This window comes from Podarcis gaigeae (genome assembly GCF_964106915.1).
Source record: "Podarcis gaigeae genome assembly, chromosome: 13".
Taxonomy (NCBI): Eukaryota; Metazoa; Chordata; class Lepidosauria; order Squamata; family Lacertidae; genus Podarcis; species Podarcis gaigeae.
The window spans coordinates 18,189,505-18,216,056 of NC_139689.1; the positions used below are offsets into that span (position 1 = coordinate 18,189,505).

Sequence of the window (26,552 nt, forward strand, 5' to 3'; positions counted from 1 at the left end):
TCGGAACACTCACTACTGGGTTTGTGGCGTTCAGGAGCTGAAACGTTAGACTTGCAAGGTGTTTGGGATCCAAGGTATGACTGTACTGAGCTGCACTGACCAATGGTCTGACTCTGTATACAGCAGCTTCCTACTGGGGGGGGGGTGTCATTGGTTCCCCATCTCTGCCACAGCTTGTACAACGTAAGCATATAACTTAGTTTCTTTATTTCTTAACAAAGCAACTTTATTTTTTCTGTATATCAGAAGACAGGTAACAAAGTGTCACTGTTCAAGAATGGTTATCTAGTCCTGTTTTCTCACGTGGTACAGTGTTAGTGAGTTAGGAATTGTTTGAAGAGACATCAATTTTCCAAACAGGCCCCGCTCCCATTTTATAATATTTGATCCCAAATGTTTCAGCTACAACAATGCCCATGTTTATATATTGTCGGTCAAGACTTTAAACAAAAAAATCCTCACCACTCTCATTCTAGGCCAATCCACTTCTTCACCACGCTTAGGATATCTCCTGCTAAAAGCAGCACCTCCTTCTCCTTGCATCTAAGGAAAGCCTCATTGGGAATGGTGGGTGAATTGTGGTAGCTGGGATACTGCGTTCTCTTGTCATCCACGCCATGCTGCCGGAGTTCCTCAATCTGATCAGGCAGCTTTTCCAACTCCTGTCCATAAGAAGCTACCTTACTAGCCAGCATTGGAAGAGTCAGATTCCTGTCAAAGCGACCTCCCTGGTAGTATTCAACTGCTGTCAGGGCTTTCTCCACTGCCCGGTAAGTCTTGTAAAGCAGCCATTCAGTGCTACCCTGACCAGCATTACTGGCTGCCGCCTTCAGATCACACTTGGCTTGCCTTAGCCAGCGCCTGGCCTCCTCCAAGCAGCAAAGTTTTGATTGATCCTTTGAATACTTTGGCCCTCTCTGATGGAAGGACCAGAAGTTGTAGTTGCAGTGGCCTCCTCCTCCTCCCCCACCCCATCCTCCTCCACCCCCACCCCATCTTTGCCTGGTGAATTCTGTACGCCTCTCTTGATGCTGATGAGCTTGCTGGTCCCATTCACCCCAAAATTCAGAGCTCCTCTTGTAGGAACCTCTACTTTTGGGTCCCCCTCTGGAGCCACTGGGTGTTCTATTGTTCTCCATCTCCTTGATCTTGTCTTTAAGGTATTTGAAAATTTCATTGGCAGAATCCTCTTGACCTATGTTTTTATCTGGGTGATAGCAGAGATAGAGTCTTCTTAAAGCCTTCCTCCTCTCATCCTCTGACAAGCTCCAAATTTCAGCCAAGCAGGCATCCACTTCTTTCTTTATCTCACTCAGTGGCCTCTCGTACCAATTGCCACTTGTAAGTGGTCTTGCAGTACCGCTAGCACCAGGGGAGCCTTCTGCCAAGACCACAGCTTTACTCAGATCAGATGCAGAGTTATTCCTCCGGAAATGGTAAAGGTCATAGGCACTGACTTCTGCATGCCGCCCTCCTCCCAAGTCAACAAGGTATGTGTGTACTTGGCCAGTACCGCTCTGCCGTGGCCCAAGGGCTTCAAGGACCACAGCGTAGAGGTAATGCTCTCTGGGCTTGGAAGAATCCAGGTAACCCACGTAATCTTCTGGCAGAAAGGTGTGGAGGATGTTCATGTCCAGGCTGTCATACCATTCCTCAGGGATGTCCTCTCCAGGAGGAGGCAGGATATAGGCATTTAGGTTTGCTGGCAGCTGCAAGGGGACTTTGTTTTTCTCTAGCACCTCAGCAATTTCCTTAGGCGTTTGGCAAACCAAAATCCGCTCAAGGACCATCAGGGTATACAGTTTAAATCTTTGTCCTAAAAGCCTATTCAGTTCTGTGGCTAAATTGCCAGAGAACTCCACACCCCAACGTGCATCTTTGCTCTCCTGGTGTGCAAGGTAAATCTGCACTTTGCCATTTGGCATTGTTGCAACATACACTGTCCTGGCACACTGGGTTCCTTCCACACTCTGCGAATTGTGCACCATGGTTGTGCACACTTTTTCACAACAAACCACTTCTAGCCGCTCCGGTGAGAGGTGTCCTTCAAACATGCATTCCACTTCCTCTACTTTTGTCCCACCCTGCCATTTAAGCAGTGCAACCAGAGCATGCTGGAACTCGCAAGACATGAGTAGTTCTTGTAGCCAGTTTTGGAACTCACAGTGTTCCCCATAGGTACAGAGTTTCAGAGAGGACTCTTCCAGCTGCTCTTCAGTGATATCTGACAAGTTCTTGGGGCGCAAGGCTTCAGGCAGCTGATGCAGAAGCCTCTGCTGCTTATACTTGTCGTAAGGTAGGTCACATATTGAGAGATCTATCAGAAAGCGAAATTTGCACTGCAAGCCCTGGGGTTCCTGGCTAGACTTGTAAAAACTAAAGATGAGGCTGTTTGATGGATATAGCTTCCCATCAGCACAAGGCAGATGCAGTTCTTTCAGCTCTGAGAAATCCATTTGATCATTTGCTTCATCTAAGAGCTGGAAGAGGAACTGAGTGGCCCTGAGCACTGTTTTGGTGAGGTTGGCATGCAGTTTAGCCTGCCTTACAGTCTCTGCATGAATTCTGGCCAGAACACTGGCATAGTGATGGATGCTTGCCTCATCTTCCACTCCCAATTTCTCCAGGACATCCATATAGGCAGCTAGCTTTGGTGGTAGCTTGTAAAGATACGGCCGGAAGTCCTGTGGGCATTTTAATGAGACCACCACATTTTGGGCCTCTGCTACCTCACCGCCATCCACTAGTACCACAGGGAATCCCTTTAAGCAGCCAGTCTCTAACTTTTGCTGTTGCGACAAATAGCTATAAGCTGACTTTAGGACATCCTCTCGAGTTTTCCTAGCTTTTGGAGTGTCACATGGTGCTTGGCATACGTTTCTTAGATTCTCCAAGACTAAATGGGCTGGCAAGGTGCGCAGCACTCCCAGTTGTTTTAGGATGGTTTCTTTATTTTCTTTATTTTCCCCAACATATTCAACAGAAGGCAGAATGACCGCTGAAGTCCACACCAGGTCTGCTTTCACAGTTAACAAGGAACCTTGGGGTGCCACAGGAGTATTACACGGCACGTATGGCGAGTGAAGGCAACACAGATCTTCAGAGATCTTCTTTGGCAATAGGAAACGGATCTTGGACACTGTTTCCAGGAAGGCCTCTGAGAAGGTTTCACTGGAAAGCAAGTAGCTCCAGAGTGCTCTCCTCCTTTTATCAAGATCATGGGCACCATCCTTCTGTTCTCCAGCCCTCAATGCTTCTTTTGCAATTTGGGTAGCCAACACTAGAAAGTATTCCTCAGAGATCTCTTGCCGCAAGCCCACATCAAGTAAGAACTCTTTCAACTCCCATATATCCTCTGGCCACACTGCGTCATAGAATTTGCGTGGCACGAACAGAGAATCCATTCTCAACTCCTTGAAACACATTTTCTCCTCATAAAAGTAGGACACAGGACGCATCACACCTTGCTTGTCCCGGATGAAGTCAAAAGACTGGAATGTTGTCACCACTGTCTTTTTCTCGGCCTTATATTCCTCAGGATAATGCCTCTTGATAAGGAGGAGTAATCTCACAGCCTCCAGTACACGAGCTTCGGGGAGATGGGGCAGCCGAGGCAAAAGCTGCTGTACAAACTGCTGCAAATCGTTCATTACACCAATGCTCAAGCTCTTACTGAGATGTCGGTTCAGCGAGCTATCACTCAGCAGGACAGTCTTCTCATCTACCTCATAAAGCTCCTGGAATTTCTTGGTTTCCTTTGGAATCTTGGACTCCAAGATGTAGATATTCCCGTACGAAGCCAACGAAACGTGCTTCCCTTGGTGTGTTTTAAACACAGGCAAGGATTTCAACTTGCTTACCAATCCACAGTCATTCTTCAGCGTCTTCAGTTGGCTGCTTAGGAACCGCAACAGTGCTTCAAACTCCCACCCTTCAAGTGCATCCCAACACAGGCCATGATGAGCTGCCAGTTGTTTGAGCACTACTGTAGGATTCTCGATCTGCAACACACATGGCAGAATGCAATGTGCAGCGAGCTTTGGAGGCAAAAGAGAGGAGTCCAACTTGGAAAAGCCCAGTTTGCGGAGAACTTCAGTAACAGTACCTGCTTGACCAGGCATTATTGTGTTGAGGGACTCAAGGGGAACCAAGAACTTAGTGCAGCCACAACACACAGGGAGCATGGCACAACCTTTGAAGAGGGAAACTAGCTCTGCAAACATATTTTTCATCGTGTCTGAATTTGCAGTCATGCAGATCTGGTTCTCAAAGAAAGCCCACAATTCACGGAGCCATTCCCGGCCTTTATCAGTACTGACCCTGATGTCCAAAGACAGCATCTCCTTGATGAAGGCCACAGAATCAGAGAGTGTAAAATCCTTTAGGAACCCCATCTTTACTAACAGCTGCCTGGCCTTTCCATCAATTCGGCAGCCAAAGAAACAGTCCTGACGATGTGGGAAAAGGTGGTGCACACTGCTATGGTATGGAGGACACTGCTGAGTGAAGCACCTCAGCATGTTATCTTGGGTCACCAGCAAAGGGAGACCTTCCAGGCAGCTTTTGTCATCAGGAAGAAGCTTACTGAGGCAGAACTCGAGGAGAGCAGAACAGCAACAGCTATTCTTCACAGGTGTCAGATGAAGTGGGCAGGGCAGGAGAAAGTTGGGCAGGTTCTTGAGGAAGCAGCAGAGGGAAGGAGAATCGAGGGTTAGGATATCAACTCCTGCCTTGACAAAATGGTCGCGTACCAATTGCAAATGTTGGAAGGCAGGGACAAAATTCATGCCCAGACTCTGAAGAGTAAGCTCAAGAACCTCAGTTATCTCAGACTGCAGGAAATAGGGATCACTGGTTGGGTGGCCCAGTCTGGGTGCACTCCAGTGCACACTCACTTCTTCCATCTTAAATCTATGCTTGAAATTAATTTTCTTCTGGTACACAGGGACCAAGGGAAGCTGCTCCATGTATGCCAGTTCATACACACGGGTCACCAGCTGTTGCCATGCTGGGGGGACATCCCTTGTCACAAATGGGAAATACTGCAAATAGTTTGATTCCAGCCTCTTCTCACATGCAGTCAGGGAGTGAAACTGCAGTGGTCTATCATTCAGAGCCCGGCGCAGCTCATAAAGCAAGTGGCAGTACAATGGGGCGATGAGACACTGCAGCAGCGAGTTATTCCAGGACATATTGGCACCACCTTCACCATCATCCTTCCGCAAGCCACGGCGAGCAGAGTCCACAGCAAAGTTCCCATTGATGTGGATGGGAAGGCCTGTTTCTTCCAGAAGCGGCAGTGTGCAGAAGGCCCTACCAGGTGGCCGTCCGTCAAAACAAGCTGCCACACCCCCACACGCCAAGTCCACGTTTTGCACGGTATTGTCCCTCTCAAGCCCAATCTGCCTACCTACCAGCCAGTTGCTGGAAACATTGGAGATACTACTCTTCACCTTCATTCTGTAGAAGACTCTCATTGGCTCGCCATCATCCATTCCACCTGCTGCAGCAGCCTGTTGGAGACGCTTCTGGTATTCCAGTCTTTCAGGCTCACCACCTTCAGTCTCTACCCGCAGCACCTCCTTCGGTGTCCCTCCCCTCTCACTTATTATAGAGAAGACCACGCAGCGAACGTGGTTGAGGAACATCACAAGGCTGTCGGCTTCCTCAATGAGAGCCACCACAATTTTCTTCATGTCTTGCTCGGACACAGAGCTCTGGCAGATACGGGATGAGGCTGCACCATCAGGAGTACGTAAGGGTAACCGGAAAACTGTGCCTTGTTCCAAGTTAAACACATCAGGTAAAAAGGTATTATAAACATCACGGATGGTGTCTTTGACTTCTTTAGCAAGGTTGTACATTCCACCAGGTGAGATCTCATCAGAATCAGGGAGGTAGTGTAACATGGGGTCAAAGACACACAGAGCACTGTCCCCCGTCACAAAGGCAGGGCAGTCAGTCAAGCGATAAACTGTATTGAAACCTAGTCCATATTTGCCGGTAGCATCTCTCCTCTCACCTTTGCCACCAGAGCCCAAGCGCTGGATCCCTTCTATGTCACACCTCTGGAAGGTGCGGTCATTGTAGATGCAAAGTGCCGGGCCTTGAAGTTCATTCCACTCCGTGCTGAAGACGCGATCAGTCGGGTGCCGTCGCCGATCCCAGACAAAGTGGACAAGATTTGCACCAGCATCGTCTGCATTCTGCAGCAGCTCCTTTAGCACATCCTGTGAAGAGGAGTACTCACGGAGGATGTTGGCCAGCCGGGTGCAGATTTCTTCCTTGGCTCCAAAATCTGTGGCCCAGGAAGAGAGACCCTGAATCCGCTGGCGTGACAAGACACGACCTTTTGTGGTCTGAATGCCACAGCGCATAGCAATTTCCCGCGGGATCATGGCATGACAGAGCAGGGTCCCTTTCTCATGTGGAAGCCATGGCGTGTCATCAAAGAGGAGCTTGGGCAATGGATGAAGAACTTTGTGTTTGTCTGGGAAAAATACACTCTGGGCTTCATAAGGACTCAACTGTTGACCCTCTGGCAGGGCCTCAGCCAGCCCTACAGTGATCAACCTGACAACTAGGTCCAGATGCCCTTTGGAAAGAGACTGTCCAGCTCTCTTCTTGGCCAAAGTCTGCAACACAGTGGCATAGTCCTTCACTTTGAAAGTCTTGGGCAACCCAACACACTCCCACAGCATCTTTTGCTTCTGGTACTCCTGAGGCAGCTGGAAGAGGTATGGAGCAGCATCAAAGAACAGCCAATGGGCCACACTGCACACTGACACAAAGCCAGTGCCCATGAAAACAAAGGGGAATGTCCTTGCCCTTTGGGACACTTCCACCTTGGACAGAGGGTTCATCTGCACTATTTCATTCAGGAACGCATAGCAGATTTGTGCTATGTTTCCCAGCTCCGTTCTGGACAGGGCATTGGAACTACGTGATGCTTCCTCCAGTTGCGTCAGCACTGTAGATATTGGTGGCTGGCGATTCAGTCCTAGGAATTCCTTTAGCTCCATTGAGAGCTTCAAGCCTTTACCAAGGGCTGTCTTGTCCAGGACAGGCTCAGTCAAGCCTACCAGGGGGTGCTGCTTATGGGAGTAAACCTCTTTGGGGCAGCAGAGTTTGCGTTGGTTAGCAGGTAGTACTGCTGGCAAGAAGGGAATGTCTCTGAAAGTAACCTGGGTAGTGTTGCTGTAGCTTTCCTGCAGGTGGTCCTCAAGGAGCTCTAGGATGCAGCGAGCACGCTGGCAGGCCTTGACTGGGTCATGACTCCACAAGGCTGCCACAGTTCTGGCTCGGGCTATCAGTTCCTCCATTTCTACACAATCTTTGGCCATGCCAAGATGCTCCAAGCGCAACAGCCTCTCTGGTTCCAGAAACCCTGTGCCCGTGGGGAAACGGCCATCTTCAGGAGCGTAGAGAGGTGCAGCGCAGCCTCTTGGGTGTACAAGTTCTTTAATGTTTCTCAGCAAACTATTGGGGACAGTTGGAATGCAAGGCCAGGATGTCAAGATCTTATTCACGCCAGCATCATTCATATCCAGAGCACGAAGAATGAGGACATCGCGATCAGGCACTGCCAGCTGAGCAAGATTGGGCAAAACAAGCTCACAGAGGAATCGTGCCCAATTGTAGGTGTTTGGCAACAGGACATCCCCCTGGATGCAAGTTCTGAAGTTCATCTTCACCCAATCTGGAACTGACACTGCCATCTTTGGCTCTGGCAAAAGTAAAGAGAAGACCCTGAAAGCTATAGGTTCCAGATGCTCCTGACAGGTAATGTCAGAATTGAGGATACAGGCATCCCGGGCTGGGCACCATCGCTGTCCATCAGAAAAGAGAACTGGCTGTTCCCCATCAACACCATTGACTAAGGCTAGGTAGAAGGCCTTGACTGTTTCACTGAATGGGTGCTTGGCACTGCGCACGTCAGGCCAGAAAGCATGGTACTCATAGTCCTCCAGCAATCCTTCCTCGTACATGTCCCGGAGCAGGGACAGTGCTCCAAGCCAGGCACCCAGCACGGAATCCCGTAAGAGCGCCTTGTTCCATTTCCCCTTCTCAGTAGCTTCCCAGAGTCCTTTGCGATTACTCTGCACAGCAAAGACTGCCGTGAGATGCAACGGGAGTCCAGTTTCAATAGGAAGAGGTAGAAAGCAGAAGGCACGGCCCTTAAAACCATCTACATCTGGAACCCATTTTCCAGCAGCAGTGGCGGGGCGGAGGGGCAAAGCAACGCTAGCAACAGGAGGCGAGAAATGGACATCCTTTTCTTTTCCCTGTTTGAAGACCTGAAGGGCTTCTCCTTGAGCGGAGCTGGAGTGCAGCAGGTAATGGCTGGTGACCACACTTGACTTCCATGTTGCTGTCAACTGCACAATAGTGGACGTACCCATCCTGACAAGTGCTTTCCTGCTCACTGTGGCTAATGGCTGGGTGGTTTCTGGGGAACTGGAACCATGAGGAAGGTGGGTCAGTGACACCTCCTGCACTTTTCTCAGGAAGATCAGCAGGTACTTGTACATCTCCCGGAAACCAATTTGCAAGGATTTGATTCGACTGGGTCCAAACGGATCAGAGCAGATCTGAGAGTCCTCTGCCTCTTCCTCAGTGCGGAAGGGCAGGCGGAGGAGCGTGCCTTGGTAATCATCTCCAGGTTGACATCCAAAGATTCCTCTGAACGGTCGAAATTGTTCAGGAAATCCAGCGGTGACTTTCCGGTTCAATGTGAGACGCATGCCTGGTTGGCCTGAATTACGGATATGCTTCCGAAGGTGGGTGATGTTTGGGTCAAAGATGAGCATGGTGTGGCCACTGAGAAGAGAGGGCACATCAGTGATGTGGTAGACAGTGCAGAAGCCCAGCCCAAAGCGACCAATCTTGTCATCCTGCCGTTCCTTGGTAGCTGCACCTAGACGGATGATGTTGGAGAAATCTGTCTCGGTGAAGAACGCATCATTCTGGGCCCAAAGTGCGGGGCCCTGGCAGGCAGCCATGCCTGGGTCCAGGAGTCCTTCAGTGGTACCGTTATGCTCACGGAGATCAACTAGGAAGCGGCAAGTTTGGGCACCAGCATCCTCAGCATTTTGCAGCAGTTCCAGGAACACATCTGCATCCTGGCTGTATTCACGAAGGATGTTACGGATCCGGAGGGTGATTGGCTCCGAAGGACCCCACGCCTGAGCCTCCAACACTTCCAAGCCTGAAAACCGTGTGCTTAGCATTTCCACACCATGGAAGGTAGCAGTGGCAGAGGAAACAGATTCATGCACCAAAGTAGGTGGGTCGCCATCCAGCTCAGCAAGGTGTGCCCGATCCATGTCACAGTACAGCACAGAACTGGCCGGGCGTAGAACAAAACCGGACAGTCCTTTAATCCGCACAGGCACTGGCATTTCCCTTTCTCCATGGTAGCCACGAGCGCACAGCCAGTCCAGGACAGCTATCACGAGGAGCAGTTCAGCATGCATGCCGCCTTGTGGTCGGGCATTGATTTGATCTGCCAACTTCTGCATTGCTTGGCACACTTCCTCCTCTTTTGGTAACTTATGGACCCCCCATGCTGCAAACAGCTGGCTGTAACCTTGGAAGTCCAAAGGCACTCGTGACATCAGGGCTGTAAGGTCTAAGCCATCAGGGTAGGCCAGCACCACATCTGCAGCCAATGAGAAGCCAGTCCCATTCCACACCACAGGTCCCACAGGTGGCTTCTGGAAGTCCCTCAGGTGCTGTTGCATGTGCCGATAGATGCTGTGCAGCTTTGTAGTTAACACAAAGGCCTCCTCAGGGTGACATCCCTGTGCCAAGGCAGCTAGATTCTCCATCACTTTCTCTGGTGGAGGAGAGTTCTCCAGACCCAGTTCTTTTGCAGCTTCTGGCCGAAAAGCATTAGTCAGTCCCATGACCAGCCCGACAAGAGCAGCATACCTCTCCGAGCGAAGCAGTTCAGGTGCCAAGAAATCTCCAGCTGCTGCCAATGTGGAAGCGTTGGTGGCAGGCACCCAAGGCAGGGACCGCAGCAGCTTCAGCTCCTGTGAGGAGAAGCGTGAGAGTAGAGGAGTCTCATTGCAGACCCGGATGAGTGCCCGTGATTTGGCACTGGCATCTGCAGCCTCTTGCAGTTGACCAACTTCCTCCGCAGCCATCAATGCATCTGCTGGACATACAGCACTGAGATCAGATTTCAGGCCCAGAACACGAAGGGTTCGCAGTGCTGCTGGCTCCCGGAAGGGCCCTGTGGGGAAGCGGCAAGGTCCCAGTAAGTCCTGCAAAGTGTGATTCTCTGGATCATAGAGATCACTGGGCCTGCCCAACCTTCCTGATCCGCAATCCAGGAATGGCAGCTCACGACACAAAGTTTGCAGCTCTTGGCTCTGGCTGAAGAGGGAGTCCCCATTGTGCAGCACCCACAGCATGAGCCGCTTGGCTTCCTGTGCCCAACTGGCATATGCCCCCTTCTTCATCGCTTTGATGCACAGCAGGCACAGATCAGGCGTCCCCAGGAGCTTCTGCCCGATTAGCAAGAGCAGGTGGCGTTCAGCTTCATTATGACACAACAGCACAGGCTCTGGAGTTAGCAGATCCGAGGGCACTGGTGGAACCAGGTTCTTCTCTAAAGCCAGGTGGTGCTGGGCTGGCACCAAGCCAGACCTGGTGGGTGGAAGGAGGGAGGGCATCTTGAAGAAGAGCGGCAACTCAGTTAGGACTTCGGCTTCTTTAGGGGAAAGCGACGCAGCCGTGGAGAAAAAAGCACTCAGGCTCTTGATCTGGCAGGTGGGCAGAGATGCAACGCGACCAGCCACGGATGCCACCCCTAAATGGGCAAAGACCTGCAAGACACTCCCAGGCGTGGGTTCTAGGACGTACTCTCTCAGCTGGCGGTGGCACCATTCTGGCTGCCAGCTCTGGACCACAGTGCATCCCAGTCTCTCCAGAATGCCAGCCACTTCGTCTGGAAGACAACGCCCCTCGTGGCTCTGGAACAGCAGAGTAGGCTGAGGCAGCAGCCGTGCCAATTGGATTCCACTGTGGGAGTTCTGTAGAGGAGTCAGCGGTATCAGGGGGCATCCCTTGAAGGGTGCCAGGAAGGGAGCGTGGCGACTCAGAAAACTCCAGAAAGCAGAAAGCCACTCAAGCGGGGGCTGTTTTGGGTACTCCTTTGGGCACCAAGATACAGGAGCAGGGTTGCTGCTGACCCAGTCCTTAGGGAGAGATTCACGAAGGTTCTGCTCAATGACATTTTGATCCATGGAGACAAAGTTCCTGAATAACCCTGAAGATGAGAGAGAGAGAGAGAGAGAGAGAGAGAGAGAGAGAGAGAGAGAGAAATCAGCAACCACCATTTGTGTGCACTTGCATTTCCTGTTGGGAGCAAAGTGGCAATGTATACACTACTTCTATGCCCAGCACTGAAAAGTACTTTGGATGCAACTGAACTCCAATATGTATAGGTCTGTGAATGAGTTGGTATCACAATGATGCTACAGCACTGCTGAAGCAAAGTGAGCCTGAAACTGATCAGCGTACCGAAAACCAGCGTGGTGTAGCGATTACAGCAGGCAGATGCAAACTGTGGCCCATCAGATATTGCTGAACTACAACTCCCATCATCCCAGGCCATTGGCCATGATTAAGGGAGCTGGTGAAAGTTGTAGTTCATCAACATCGGGAGGGCCAAATGTCGCCTGCCCCTGGATTAGAAAATAAGACTAAGGCAAAGGGGGACAACCTTCAGCCCTTGCTCTAATTTCATGAGGTGGTGGAGGACAACCCAACAGAGAATGATGGAAGGGTGGCGGAATCCACTGCAAGCGATCAGATCAGACCTATGAAAAGAGTGATGCATCTCTACTGGTGGCTGGGGGGAAATGTTCCCCAACCCTGTGCTTAAGGATTCAAATGCCCAAACTAGCTGTGAAGTTAATTTGTTTACTTGGAGACAGCCACTCTACTGCTATTTGGTGTCACGCTCACTATCTTTCCACCTCATCTATTTTACAGTGTTGCTGGGAGGAGAAAATGGCGCCTGTGTGTAAAAAGCATGTGTATGTACACGGTAGAACATTTACACTAGTGGCAGCCAGCCTGGTGCCCTGTAGATGCTGTAGATTACCATCCCTATAATCTCTGACCGTTGGCCATGCTGGCTGAGGCTGAAGGAAGTTGAAGTCTAGCATGGCCAGTGAAAATAGGAGTTGTAGTCTAACAGCATCTGAAGGACACCAGGGTGGGGAACCCATAAAACACCAGAAGCTGATCATGGTGCACCCAGGAATCTGAAAGTCTCACCCTTTTCTGCAATTGTTTGCAGATGCTTCAGCAGCTCAGGGTTTAGATCCTTGGGCAAGAACCGGTGAGCCAGGCCAGGCAACAGGATCCTGCAAAATCGGCAGAAAGAAACCACAGGTCAGTTAGGAAGGACAAAGGCAGGGTGACAAAGAAAAGGGATGTACTATGGAACAAGCACCCAGTTAATGCCACTGGTTTATTTATGGGGCTAACCATTTTAGGGAATCAAAGAAATGCAGCATGGGCCTCTTTCCTGTAGGGCAGTATTTCTCAGAGTGAAAACTGGGTCTCAAAGAAGTGCAGGCTGGCGCTAGGGGAGACACTGAGCCGAACTATGCATATGAAAAAAGTGCATAAAGGCCTCTGTCTCTTGGTTTGGTGCAATGTCTGAAATGAGCCATAGTGAAGACATTTGTGAACTGCCTTGCAAGGTGTGTATGTGTGCGTGTGCACATGCGTGCATTAACCATTATGCAAGTCCATTAATTGGAACATCTAATAGGGCGAGGACATTTAACTGTGGTAGGGCGAAAAGGACAATGCCGGTTTACCCTGGGGATCATATGTGGTAAGACTGCTCACCTGGGGAAGTTGTGGTTCTCGAGGAAGACCGTCTCTCCAGAATCTCCAAAGCAGGTAAAGTTTCCATTGGCTGTCGGCAGCAGTGGCAGATTCTTCAGCTCCTGGTAACACCCATCTCCAACCAAGTACTCCAACAGCAACTGTTTCTCTGTGAAGGATATCCCATGCCACACACTGGTAGTCCGTCGCAGGGTCTCCCTGACAAACTTCGGTGTGGCCTCTTGCACCGCTGCCCTGCCTTTGGCACCCCACACCAAAGCTCGGCGCACATGGAGAGGAGCAGCTGCAAGCGGTGATCCTGCCAAAATGAGGGCCTTCTCCAGGGCCTTCTCTACTGGTTTACCACTCACTACCTCTGGCAAGATCACGGCTTTGCAGGGGTGGAGCAAACGAGGTTCCCCATCCCCGACTCGTACCAAGAGTTTCATGTCCATCAGTGTCTGGCATATCTGAACCACTAAAGGCTTGTATCGGAGTTGTTGGCTTTGGTCTGGGTCTGGCCACGCCCCATATGGGTTGTCCGGACAGGTAGATGCCAGCAGTACCATTTGGCAATAAGCAACAGGCAACATCTCCTCCATAAGCAAGTGGTTCCAACGACCGTCGGCTCCCCTTGCCTGGGACCCCTCTTCAGACCACTGCACGTGTCTTCGGTCATCTGTCAGCTGGAAAGGGGCACTGATGTGCAGTGGCAATCCAGTGGTGTTTTCCTCTGTGGCCGGGAGCGGCAGGACGCAGCTGAGGCGTCCCATGCACTTGTCTTGCAAACAGTAAGCCAAGGACAACACAGGCTTAGAGCTGACCTTCACTGCGAGATCCCACAGTTCTGGGAAGGCATCCTTTTTCGCTTCAGCAGACAACACAAGCCAGTTGCACTTGCTGGCCTGTCCAGTCCCAGTGCCACATAGAGTAAGTGTTTTGATGTGGACACCCATGTCCAGTTTAGTGCCCATAGCATCATGAACAAGGTTTGCCTTTCCACTACTGCATTCTGCAACTTCCAGCACACCTTGGCTCATGCCCAACCCATTAAATGGGCGAGTGGTGGCCTCAGCCTTCAGCAGCTCGCGGATGGCACCATCGGACTCAATGAGACCCAACGTCAGTTTCTTGATGTTCCTGAGGAACAGCAAACTAATGGGGGCATCATTCACGAACGAGAGCAGCAGTTTCTGCACCCGTTCTGGACTGTAGAGATTTTCTGAGATCTTTGATGGACTCTGTCGTAGTGGGAAGCGAAACAGGGTGCCTGGAAAGTGGCCCTCCGCAGTTGGGCAAGGCTGGCCCAGAGACTTCAGTGCTGCCCAGAATGGTTGGAACTGGTCGGATGCCTCTTCCCATTCACTCACCTCCCAGAGCTGACCCCCGTCATGTAATGCCATCTGCTGTGGGTCCAGCACCCCCAAATATTCATCAGAAAGTATAGATGGGAAATCTAAACAGAACGAAGGGAAGGAATTCAGCCATTAAAATGTGGTTGCCCCAGACTTGGTTCCTTTGCCCCCTTCATGCTGCTATTTCAATTCATCCTTATCTCTCTCAATTTCCCCCATCTCAATGATGGCATTAGGCATATTTCGCTGGGGAGAGCATTCTACAAATGGGGAGCCACTGTTGAGAAAGCCCATTCTCCCATTCCCTCCCCCTCAGAAGAAGTACACAGACAAAGGTCTCTGAGGATGATTGCAGGGTCCAGGTATGCCGATGTGAGGAGAGAGAGGTGGTCCCTGAGGTCTTGGGGTCCTGAGCTGTCTTCTAGGCCTTTTCCCTATAATTCTTATGCCTTCCTCCCAAAGACATCTCGTTTTGAAGACTGACAATCTCCCAAATTGAGCCAGGCAGAACTTCTCACCTGTGATATGGTAAACTGAATTGAAGCCCAAGCCAAAGCGTCCAACTGTAGAAGGGTCATCCTCCTTGTGGCTGATGCCTGGACTCTGGATCCCTTCCCAGTCAGCCTCAGAGAATAGACCGTTGTTATAGGCAAGAAGTGCAGGGCCTGAAAGAGAGAAATGTGGTCATGCAATTTTTACTCAAGTGCCTTGATGATGGTTTGATTCACAGGGTCACTCCCAAGCCAAATTTGACATGGCACAATGTCTGAATTGCAAACTAGGGTTTGTGATCGGCCAGCAAACCAAAACAGAAATCATGATTGAACGTTTTGTGGCACGAGAGCCTGTCTAATTTAGCAAACCGTGGTAACAGCCACCTCCAGAGGGCTGTGGCACCAGAGAGATGGGAGCAGGCTAATAAACCAGATTGCTATCAGAAGCAGACCAGGTCCTATAAACAAGGGCTGGAGAGCCCTGCCACCATCCTTGACCATTGGCTATAATCACTGGGACTGATGGGAGTTGGAGATCAACTATATCTGGAGAGCCACAGCCTCAACCCCCATCTCTTTTCTAGATTAAGATTTCTGCAAACCATGATGTGATACTGGAATAGAGCCAATATATTGAACATACTGGAGGTGCACTCTCAGGTACCCACATCATTTGTTTAAAGCACATTTATACGACTTTACAGTCACTGTGAGAGCATATATGGCCAGTGTTTTCCATCTATCCCAAAATGGATATTGTAGCACAGAAATGAGAATGTGGGAAACTACTGTACAGTGGGCCAGCCATATTTCCCTCCCACAAGGCACCTGGAAGGACCCTACATCATGGCAGCTTTCCTTGTTTGCATTGTGGGATGAAATGGCCCCAAAGTAGAGGAAGTTCACTGCTGCTTTCCCAGGCACAAAGAATCATCCTGGTGTCAATATAAGGAGAACTTAGAGGAGCCTTGGTTACTGACTGCTAAAAAGGAAGCCTTTGGCCCTTGAAAGCATCCCTGAAAAATTATTATGAATTTCATCCAGCCAACCTCCTCCCTATAGGATACATTGTGATTTCTTTGCTGGGGCCCCCAGAGCACCCACCATTGGGAGCTGTCTAATCCATACCTTGGGTGCTTGCCAGCCCCTCTGAGAAAAGGCTCTGGGTTCCAAAACTCCGTGCATCATAGAGCAAGATCACCTCTTCAGCCCCCGCATCATCTGCATTTTGGATCAGCTCCTTCAGGAAGAAGAAGAGAATGAGAGTAGGAATAAATGCCAGGGGTCAACACAGACACAACTGTGGAAATTGCTACATGGATGCCAGCCCCACATCCCATAAACTGCTAGACATATACAGGGGTCGTCAATATCACCCCTTTCAAACTTTACCTATTTAGAAAAGGGAGGGCAAGCCATCTCCTTGCTGCTGTCCCGCATCTGTAAAGGCTGGGAGACCTGGCAGGCTTCTTTGCTGCAAATCTGCACCTTCTTTCATATTGCACTAGAGCTGGCCATTCTGATGTTTTTGACACCCTTCTTTGATACCCCTGCACCCAGCCACTCCCACAAGCCGTCCTTTGGGCCTGCGCTTCAGAGCAGCTTCCTGCTCTAAACTTGCAATCTTACTTCTCTTCCCCCCAAATCCAGGTGTTTGACTGCCTCCTCTCTGTGAACACGCGAGTTGTTCAATCCCTACTTAAAATGCAATCCATGTGAAATGGCTTCGCTCTCAAATACGGCAAATGCAAAAAGTCCAGGCTCAATGCTTAAAAAACTTACTTTTAAGATCTGACCCCCATCTGGGTACTTGCGGAGGATACCCTGCAAGTATTTGAGGACAGGAGGTGATTTTTGTCGAAAGCCCTTCCTGAAAGAAAGGCAGACAGTTACAGTGGTTAGAGTCTATGAATAGAAACAGAGAGACTTCAATCTAAGCAGGACCAGGCTGTGGGGTGGGGTGGTGCACCTGGGCAACCTTGAGCTCACTGCCGACCTGCCCAACCCTTGCACTGCCCAAGTAAACTGTAGCAATGGTGTAGCAAGAGGGGTTGCCCACACCAGCCACTCCTAGATCTCAGTCTGGAGTAGGGAATTTTTTTTGGCCTGAGAGTCCAGGGGCGGAGGAAGGGGGGCCGGTGGGGGCGGTCCTCCCCGGGTGTCATCACTGAGGGGGTTGATGTTCGGCACACTGCCCGCCCATGACTCCCAAGCCATTGGGGAAGGGGCAGAGCTGCGCCGCCTTGCCAGCGGCCTTCCCCCTTCCCCCTTCGTTTTGACAGCTCAAAGGAGGCTTGGGAGTTGCGGATGAGCAGCTCGCCATTGCCCCCCCTTCCTTTGGGGGGGAGCCTCTCCTGAGCTGTCAAAAGGAAGAGGGAAGGGAGGAAGGCTGCTGGCAAAGCGGCGTGGCTCCCTCCCTGCCCCCACCCTGCCCAGGAAGCAACCTGCCATGGGTGGCTTGCTTCGCCCCCCTAGGTGTCTCGCCCCCTGGGATGCTTGGCGCAAGCGGCGCCCCCCTGGGACACTTGCCCTGCCCCTTGGGTGCACAACATGTGCGCAGCTCCTGGTGCCGCAGCAGCTAGCTCCGCCTCTGTGAGAGTCACATTCCCAGTCTTGTGTGTAGCCACCAAATGCACAATAATACAAGCATACACAGGTGTACATGCATATACAGAGAGAGACAGAGAGATGTATTAACATGCACAGCAACTGGGGTTGAAAAAAGCCTTCTAACTTTTAGCAAGCCTAATTACCAGGAAAGAGAAAGAGAGATTCCTGGAAATCTCAGCTGAGAAGAGAGATGGGTTAACCCTTCCCTCTCCAACTGCACTCTCCCCGAAGATCATCTCATACAACCACTATGGCAAAAGAAGACTTTTGAAAAGACATTGTGGAGGGTTTACAAGTGGGGAGAGAAAAGGATTAATCACGTTTCTGGCCCCGGCTGCAAACCCGGCACCCTAAAAACAACACAACCCAATTGAGCTTGGGGAAAAGCTTACTGTTGGCTACAATAGAAGGCCTTTGCAACCTTAAGTTTAGCAGGGGTGAGAAACACTATCAACATAATAAGGAGGCAACTGGCCCATGGTCCAAAGGTTCCTAACTCCTAGTTTAAATCCTCACTGCTGTTGGTTCTGTGTGCAGGCTTCCCTCCTGAGTGACACTGCATTGTTGTGGCATCTGGCTGGACAATTTAGTATTCAAAGGACCCTGGGCTGCCACTACTGACCCAGCTTGGCTATTGGATCCTACTGGCCAGCAAAAACTATAAGTGAACTTCTTGTTCCAGGTAGGCCTTGTTCAAGGCTTGTCTCCCTGACATCTTGAGTATTATTATTATTATTATTATTATTATTATTATTATTATTATAATACAGTGGTACCTCGGGTTAAGTACTTAATTTGTTCCGGATGTCCATTCTTATCCTGAAACTGTTCTTAACCTGAAGCACCACTTTAGCTAATGGGGCCTCCCACTGCCAGAGCACAATTTCTGTTCTCATCCTGGAGCAAGATGCAAGCTGTAAGCAACCAACAACGGCCATTAGGGTTGCTGGGCTCAGGTCCTGGCATCCTGTTTCCTTTTTTTTTTTTTTTGAAATAATTTTTATTAGTTTACAACAAAAACAAAAAACACATACTAATTTCACATCCAATTTTTCACAAATTGTTTCTTTTCCGGACTTCCTTCAGCTTTTCCGTAAATCATCCATAGTCATTATTTAAGTTACACATTCCTTAAGTTTGTATTGTCATTGTTTATATCCTTCTTTTCTATTCCCTTTAAACAATACTTCTCAATTTTTCACAGTGCTTCTTTAAATCCCTCTAGCGTTATCTGTCCCTCACTTATACTTTCCAGATATTCCACAAATTTTCCCCAGTCCTCAATGAACTTTTGGTCTCTTAAATATCTAATCTTCCCAGTCAATTTATCCAACTCAGCATAGTCTAACAGCTTCATTCTCCATTCTTCCACCATCGGTATTTCCTGTTGTTTCAATTTCTGGGCCAGTAACACTCTTGCAGCTGTCACTGCATATTGGAAAAATTTACAATCCTTTCTCTTTATCTCATTACCTAGTATTCCTAACAGAAAGGCCTCTGGTTTCTTTATAAATGTATATTTTAGAATCTTCTTCAATTCATTGTATATCCTTTCCCAGAAGCCTTTCACTTTCTTACATTCCCACCACATATGGTAAAAAGAGCCTTCTTTATCTTTACATTTCCAACACTTGTTACATGTCTTATACATTTTCGCTAATTTTACCGGTGTTATATACCATCTGTAAAACATTTTCATAACATTTTCTTTTAACGTCATACATGCTGTAAATTTTAAATTTTCTTTCCATAATTTTTTCCAATCCTCAAATTGTATGTTATAGCCAAAGTCTCTGGCCCAATGTATCATTACCGACTTAACTTCCTCATCCTTCAAATTCCATTCTAGCAACAACTTATACATTTTGGGTAAAATTTTAAAATCATTATTTATTATTTCAATCTGAAATTTTGAATCCTTGTCAGCATAACCTCCTTCTTTAATATCTTTCCTAAACATTTCATTTATTTGAAAGTAATGCAACCATATACATGTTCTTTAACCTGTCCGTATGATTTCATTTCCCATTTCCCCCCTTCTTTAATTAACAATTGACCATATGTGATCCAATTGCCTCTCATATTAATTTTCTTTATACTCATAACTTCTAATGGAGATAACCCGTGTGGTACTCTAGGTTCTAATAGGTTTTTATACCTATCCCATACTTCAATTAAAGGACCTCGGAAGATGTGGTTCTCAAAACCTCTATGGATTTTCTTCTTCTCATATCATAAATACGCATGCCATCCAAATCTGTTGTCAAACCCCTCTAAGTCTAATAATTCCTTATTTTCTAATTTTATCCAATCTTTCAACCAGCAAAGGCAAGATGCCTCATAATATAATTTCAAGTCAGGCAGGGCAAAGCCTCCTCTTTCTCTCACATCTGTTAGTAACTTAAATTGAATTATTGGCTTTTTGCCCTGCCAAATATATCTTGAAATCGCTCTTTGCCACTCTTTAAAAATCCTATTCCCCTTAATTATGGGGATAGTCTGAAATAGAAATAACATCTTTGGAAGCACATTCATCTTAATTGTGGATATCTTGCCCCAAAATGACAGTTTCATTCTTCCCCACACATTAGGAAGAACTTCCTGACAGTAAGAGCCGTTCGACAGTGGAATTTGCTGCCAAGGAGTGTGGTGGAGTCTCCTTCTTTGGAGGTCTTTAAGCAGAGGCTTGACAACCATATGTCAGGAGTGCTCTGATGGTGTTTCCTGCTTGGCAGGGGGTTGGACTCGATGGCCCTTGTGGTCTCTTCCAACTCTATGATTTTATGATTCACACCTCCAAGTCCTTTCTTATTCCATTCCATACTGGTTCATAGTTATTCTTGAATAAATCTATATTTTGGGGGGTTACCCATATTCCTAAATATTTCACCTTTTTAACCACCTCTATCTCTGTTTGCTGTTACATTATTTCAATTACACTTTGATCCATGTTCTTCGCAATCATTTTCGTTTTCTTCTTGTTTAGTCTAAAACCTGCCACGCCTCCAAATGGTTCGATTTCCTCCAATACTTCTTTTACTGTACTTGTTGGTTCTTCTATCGTTATTACCAAATCGTCTGCAAACGCTTTAATCTTATATTCATTTTGACCAATTGTCATTCCTTTTATTTTCCTATTTTGTCTAATCGAATTTAAAAGGACTTCTAGCACCGTTATAAATAATAGTGGCGAAAGTGGGCATCCCTGTCTTGTTCCTTTTGATATCTTTATTTCTTCTGTGACTACATTGTTTATAATCAATTTGGCTTTTTGTTCTGTATAGATTGCCTTTATTCCATTAAAGAATTCTTTACCAACCTCCATATATTCCAAATTTCTCAACATAAAATCCCATGCCATATTGTCAAAGGCCTTTTCCGCATCCACAAACATCATTATGGCTTGTTTCTCATTCCTGGCAGACAGATATTCCACAATATTGATTATGTTTATTATATTATCTTTCATCTGCCTGCCTGGAAGGAAACCCGCCTGATCCTTATGAATGATTTCTAACAGTATGTTTTTCATTCTTTTTGCAAGGATTCCTGCAAATATTTTGTAATCTGTGTTTAGCAATGAAATCGCCCTATAATTTTTGACTTGAGTTAGGTCTGAATCCTGTTTTGGAATAAATGTGATATATGCTTCTTTCCATGTTTCCGGGATGTCTTCCTGAAGCAAAGTTCTTAACCCGAGGTACTATTTCTCGGTTAGCGGAGTCTGTAACCTGAAGCGTATGTAATCTGAAACGTATGTAACCCGAGATACCACTGTACTGCCCTATACCCAGAGGTCTGTAGCCTTTTGCTCCTAACTTGCTTCTTCATCCTGCATCCTCATTTAACTTTTGGTTCTCACTGCAAGCTCTCACCCCAGTCTGCTGCCCACAGCCTAACCCTCAGAGCCACAGAGCTCACTGGGTGACCTTGGGCCAGTTCTTCACACACTCGGTCTAACTCTGAGCTCCTTGGAGGAAGAGTCAGCAATGTTTTAAGCAAGGTGTTATCAGATCCCAGATAGATTTGGTTCTGACTAAACATCAGAAAGAACTCTCTGGTGGTAAGAGCTGTTTGACAGTGGAACAGTCTCCCTCGGGAGATTGTGGACTCTCCTTCCTTGGAGGTTTTTAATCAGAGGTTGGACGGCCACCTGTCATGGATGCCTTAGCTGAGATCCCTGCATGGCAGGGGGTTGGACTAGATGACCCTTGGGGTCCCTTTCAACTCTACAGTTCTATGATCAGCACATCCAGCACAGTCTCACTGGCATTTTTTTGTCCATGAGAAATCCCATGGATACACACACACAGCATTTCTCACCTCTTCTTCTGCCCCTGAGACATGTTGATACCTGCAAAAGTGAGGAGAAAAATCTCTTACCATGATGTTACAAACACTCCCCCCCCCCCAACCAGTCATCTCTCATCAAAGGGATTTTGGAACAATAGAAAACCCTGCCAGGCTGCAGTTTGTTATGTGTGCTGGAAACTGTAGTTTATGTGAGGAAGAAACTACAGTTCCCAGGATTCTTTGGGGAAAACCAAAAGGTGCTTTAAATGTATGGTAAGGATGTGACTTCTGTTACCAAAGGCAAATGCAAACAGTCCAAGCCTGCCACAAGCAGTGGGGCATCTTTCTCTGTCATCTGCTTCCGATCTAAAACACGTTTACTAAATTATTATTACTGTAACTTATTAAATTTGTATGCTGCTCTATACCTGCAGGTCTCAAGGCAGTTCACAGGATAAAATCACAATATAAAAACACAAAGTACATAATCAAAACAAAAAACTCAATAACCCCCCCCCATCACATTTTAAAATTAAGTCCTTTTAAGCCATTGGGGCCAACTCACTTTAGAGTAAGCTTACTTAAGATTGACTGTGATCTGGAATGTGCTTTTGTAGCCAACAGACTGTGCAACAATTCTATGAGGTGGACAGGAAAGGTGGACGATATTTATTTAAACCGCTAATTTGCCAGATATACATTTAAGCCACTATTATACCATTTTAACAGTCATGGCTTCCCCCAAAGATTCCTGGAAACTGTAGTTGGTTAAGGGTGCTGAGGGTTGTTAGGAACCTCTAATTCCCCTCACGGGAAGACAATTGCCAGAGTTCTCTGGGAAGAGGGATTTATTGTTAAATCACTCTTGAGATTTGTAGCTCTGTGAAGGGAACAGGGGTCTCCTAACAACTCTCAGCACCCTTATCAAGTTCCTTAAACTCTTGCCAACTCCCAGTTCTTGTCCTGTGACAGTTCATCTTCTATTCATTTTCTTATGCAGGCATACAACCTTTTTACTATTTATTATAGTTACTGTTTATTAAATTAAAACCTTTGACACCAAACATGTTCCAAAGATTACAAAATAAAATAAACTTACAAAAAATAAACTAGACAGTGTATACAAAGAATCAAGCCTGCACTGTTCTTTTCCTGAGAGTATGTTGCCTTTGAACAAATAAAAGTTACATAATCCAAATATTTCTAAAGACCAATGGCATAGGTTTCACACCACCTTTCTTGTGTACGTAATAAAAGGCCACCAAAAATGTCTCTTTTTTTTACCTCGGCCAAACGTACCCTTAGCAATACGTCAATTAACATGATTTCCCATGCTGTGTTGTACTATTTTGCTGTGTTTCAACTCTTGTAAGTCCCCCCCTCCAAATCTCGTCACTGAGATTCTTGGAGCCCCACCAAGAACTTGTTTATGTAAGCTTTTTTGATTTCCCCCTGTAATAACAGATCCAGTTCAGGTGCTTTGGGGATCCCTTCCCTGCCCCCCCCCCGACAATTATTGCTGAGGTTTCATTAAAAATCTTTCCCCAAAATTTGGCAACATACTTACAATTCCACCACATATAAGATCCAACTCCCCAACAGCCCCTCCAACAAAACTTTTTAATTTTTTTTATTGTTACAACCTAAAAGGTGTTAAAAATCACTTCTGCATATTTTAAAGTGATGTTTCCCTAAATTATACTGAAGTATTATTGTATGGGAACTTTCCTCCCAAGGCTTTCCACTGTTCACCTCCTAATATTCCTGTATTTTCTCATGTTTCTCAGTCCAGCTGCATTTTGCATAACCTAGCAGAGTGGAACCCTACTAATAATTTATCAAATATCCCTGCATCATTTCAAACTACAGACCCAACTGCAAACTTGTTCAGCTCCCCTAATTTTAAGGGGAGCACTTTGGAAGAATGGATCACAAACACGTAAGGGGAAGAGACACATCCCCTGGTCATCACAGGCCACTGAGGTTATTTGGTTCACTCCTTTTCAGCCATCAAGACAGCCAAACACACAATAAACAACACATTTAGAGAGCAGAACACAATGGAAGCACATGATCCGTTACAACTATTGCAGAATCATCATTTCCGGAGAAATTTTTGTGTTTCCTACCAAGGGTTGATAAGAGAGGATGTGCTCTGACTGAAACCTTTTTTTCAGCCCAAAGTCCACATTCTGGGCATCGCATGCCTCTGCTGGGCATGGCAAGAAGCAAAAAAGTGGACAGAGAAATGGGTGTGCCTCTTACCCTCATCAAGAAGGAAACATCCCAGCAAACTCAACGCTAGAGGTTTCTAGATGGACACAAACTTATATATCTACGCAAACAAAATGTTCAAGGACACCTTCCAAGCCAGCCAAAAACAATGGAGGAGGATGCAGAGCCCAGATGGTGTCTGGGGTGAGTGTCGAGAAAGCAAAGGGGAGGGGTTTACATTTGTAGATTCCTAACTACAGTTTTATAGGAATTGCTTGGGTACCAGAACAGTGGGGCTGCTCACTTGCCACCTCACATTCTTCAGCCTTTCTTTTAATTGCTATATGCAGGGAAACAAAATTCATTCAAGTGACAAGGCGTTCCCTGATTATCACTGCATCCAGACAGTAGGGAAAGTTTCGCCTTTTGAATGCCTGCCAGCCAGGCCAACTAGACGCAGGAGGTTCCCCAGAATGCAAAACGGTGGTAATTTCACGCAATACCATTTAGAATACAGCCATATTTGTATTTCTACTGCATAGTCACACTATAAGCCAAGTCTACACTAGGAGAATGAGGTCTAAGAGCCCAGCACTGCACCATTTTAGTCGACAAGGCTAAACGTCAAGGCAAGTCGACGTTTTAACTTTCCCTCCCAAGTTTTATAAAAAGAAAAGGCAAGTTCCCTGCAAGCAGAAATTAGAGCGATAGGAACAAGGCCGAGCTATATATTTTTCTCCCCCGCCTGAAGTATTAGCTTTTTGCTTCTGCGGGGAATTTGCTAGTTGAGGAAAACTTCAAAAGCGATGGCTCACAGACGCCAATCTCTCAGCCTAGCCTACTTCCCAGGGCTGTTGGGAGGATAAAATGCGAACGAGGCACCTTGCGCTCTTTGGAGGAAAGGTGGGCTAGAAGTGTCTGTATTAACAAAGCAAATGTGTTTAGGATCAGAGCATTTCGCTGTGTTTCCAGAGACGCTCGTACTTCTTCTAAGCCCGTTTAAACCCCGTTACTCCTCCCAAGGAGCCCAGGAGTCCTGTTGAATCGGTCCCCATCACCTGCGGTCTGTTATTACTCACCGCGTCTCTTGGAAGATGCAGGTGCGAAGATCCCCGCGCAGCTTCCCGGCCGACGATGACTAAAGAGGAAAATAGGTCCGCTGCCCTACCTCGCCTCAAGGCGGAGGGCGGGGGAAGCAGCGGCTGCTGCGCTTTAAAGATGCCAGTCGCTTTCGATTCTGGCGAAATGGAAACCGAAAGCGATTTCGCTCCGTTTGGGAAAGAGGCGGGGAATGTCTCGGAGCTGAGGAGTGGGGCGGGCACTTTTAGAGGGGGATGTGGGGCAAAGACGGTGGGCATTCAGTCCCAAAGGCGGAGAGGTGGAAGAGTCGGTATCTGATACACTACAGAAGGGAGTGGCCAAGATCCAGCCCATCCAGAGACAGCTGTAGTTGGCAAGATTCCTGCCTTGCAAGGGGGTTGGGCTAGATGACCCTTTGGGGTCCCTTCCGACTCTTCGATTCTAGGATCCTTGTGATCTACGATCCCTAAATTACGGCTGGCTCCAGAGAGACAGATATGGAAATGCCTCCCCCGCTGCCTCAGCGAAAGTGCGTAGTAACTATAGCGGCAGCTCTCACAAGGAAGTCCCACTGAATTCAACAGAGCTTACTGCCAGACAAGGTGGTGTTAGGATTGTAGCCCAAGTCTTTGGGTTACTTTGGCACATACGCTGCACTGAAATCATACGCCTTCCCCCACAAAGAATCCTGGGAACTATAGTTTGTAAGAGGTGCTGTAAATTGTAGCTCTGGGAGAGGAAAAATATAGTTCCCAGGATTAGGGGACACAATAACTATTAAAAGTGGTGTAAAGCTGTCTGCAGTAGGGTGGACTTTGAGGTCCCTACCAACTCTTAATACTGATTCTCACCTACCCCTGTTCTCTTCCAAAGAAGCACAACCAACCCACTGGGTTTGATACTCGCTATTATAGCAGATAATATGAGGCATACTGATGCCTTTTCTGTTTGGATCTGTATTTCACTTGTTTATTTCAGTTGTGCCATTTGAGTTGGTCGATAGATGTTTGGATGCATGTCTGAAAATCAGTGGAGATGATTGGGTGTACATCTGAAAATCAATAAAGATGATTTGAAAGTAGTACAAGCAAGCAGTCATGGTATGGAACAATTCATTTAAAGCACATTCCCTCTCCAAGAATCCTGGGAATTGTTGCTTACCCCTTTTGTTGTTGTTTAGTCGTTTAGTTGTGTCCGACTCTTCGTGACCCCATGGACCAGAGCATGCCAGGCACTTCTGTCTTCCACTGCCTCCCGCAGTTTGGTCAAACTCATGCTGGTAGCTTCGAGAACACTGTCCAACCATCTCATCCTCTGTCGTCCCCTTCTCCTTGTGCCCTCCATCTTTCCCAATGTCAGGGTCTTTTCCAAGGAGTCTTCTTTTCTCATGAGGTGGCCAAAGTATTGGAGCCTCAGCTTCACGGTCTGTCCTTCCAGTGAGCACTCAGGGCTGATTTCCTTAAGAATGGTTTGATCTTCTTGCAGTCCATGGGACTCTCAAGAGTCTCCTCCAGCATCATAATTCAAAAGCATCAATTCTTCGGTGATGAGCTTTCTTTATGGTCCAGCTCTCGCTTCCATACATCACTACTGGGAAAACCATAGCTTTAAGATGCTTTTTAAGATGCTGTCTAGGTTTGTCATTGCTTTT

The 26,552-nt window shown here is 47.6% G+C and overlaps 1 protein-coding gene and 1 long non-coding RNA gene across 3 annotated transcripts in view; one reads left to right on the plus strand and one right to left on the minus strand.

Moving 5' to 3' along the window:
- LOC310829359 overlaps positions 1–26,552 on the plus strand; it is a 34,603-nt gene that overhangs the window by 3,383 nt on the left and 4,668 nt on the right. The window contains exons 2-3 of one of the 2 annotated variants that reach the window (XR_014557245.1): positions 12,317–12,411; positions 17,852–17,978. This is a non-coding gene — a long non-coding RNA (uncharacterized lncRNA). The remainder of the gene's footprint in view (positions 1–12,316; positions 12,412–17,851; positions 17,979–26,552) is intronic. The other variant, XR_014557244.1, reaches the window with a different exon arrangement.
- LOC310829339 (sacsin-like) lies at positions 201–25,141 on the minus strand. The gene is made up of 8 exons (XM_083707635.1): positions 24,901–25,141; positions 21,638–21,668; positions 16,487–16,574; positions 15,833–15,944; positions 14,729–14,875; positions 12,877–14,311; positions 12,295–12,383; positions 201–11,278 (listed from the first exon to the last, which is right to left on the minus strand). Exons 2-8 carry the CDS (start codon positions 21,658–21,660, stop codon positions 468–470), a joined length of 12,705 nt encoding a protein of 4,234 aa, XP_083563761.1. The 5' UTR covers positions 21,661–21,668; positions 24,901–25,141; the 3' UTR covers positions 201–467.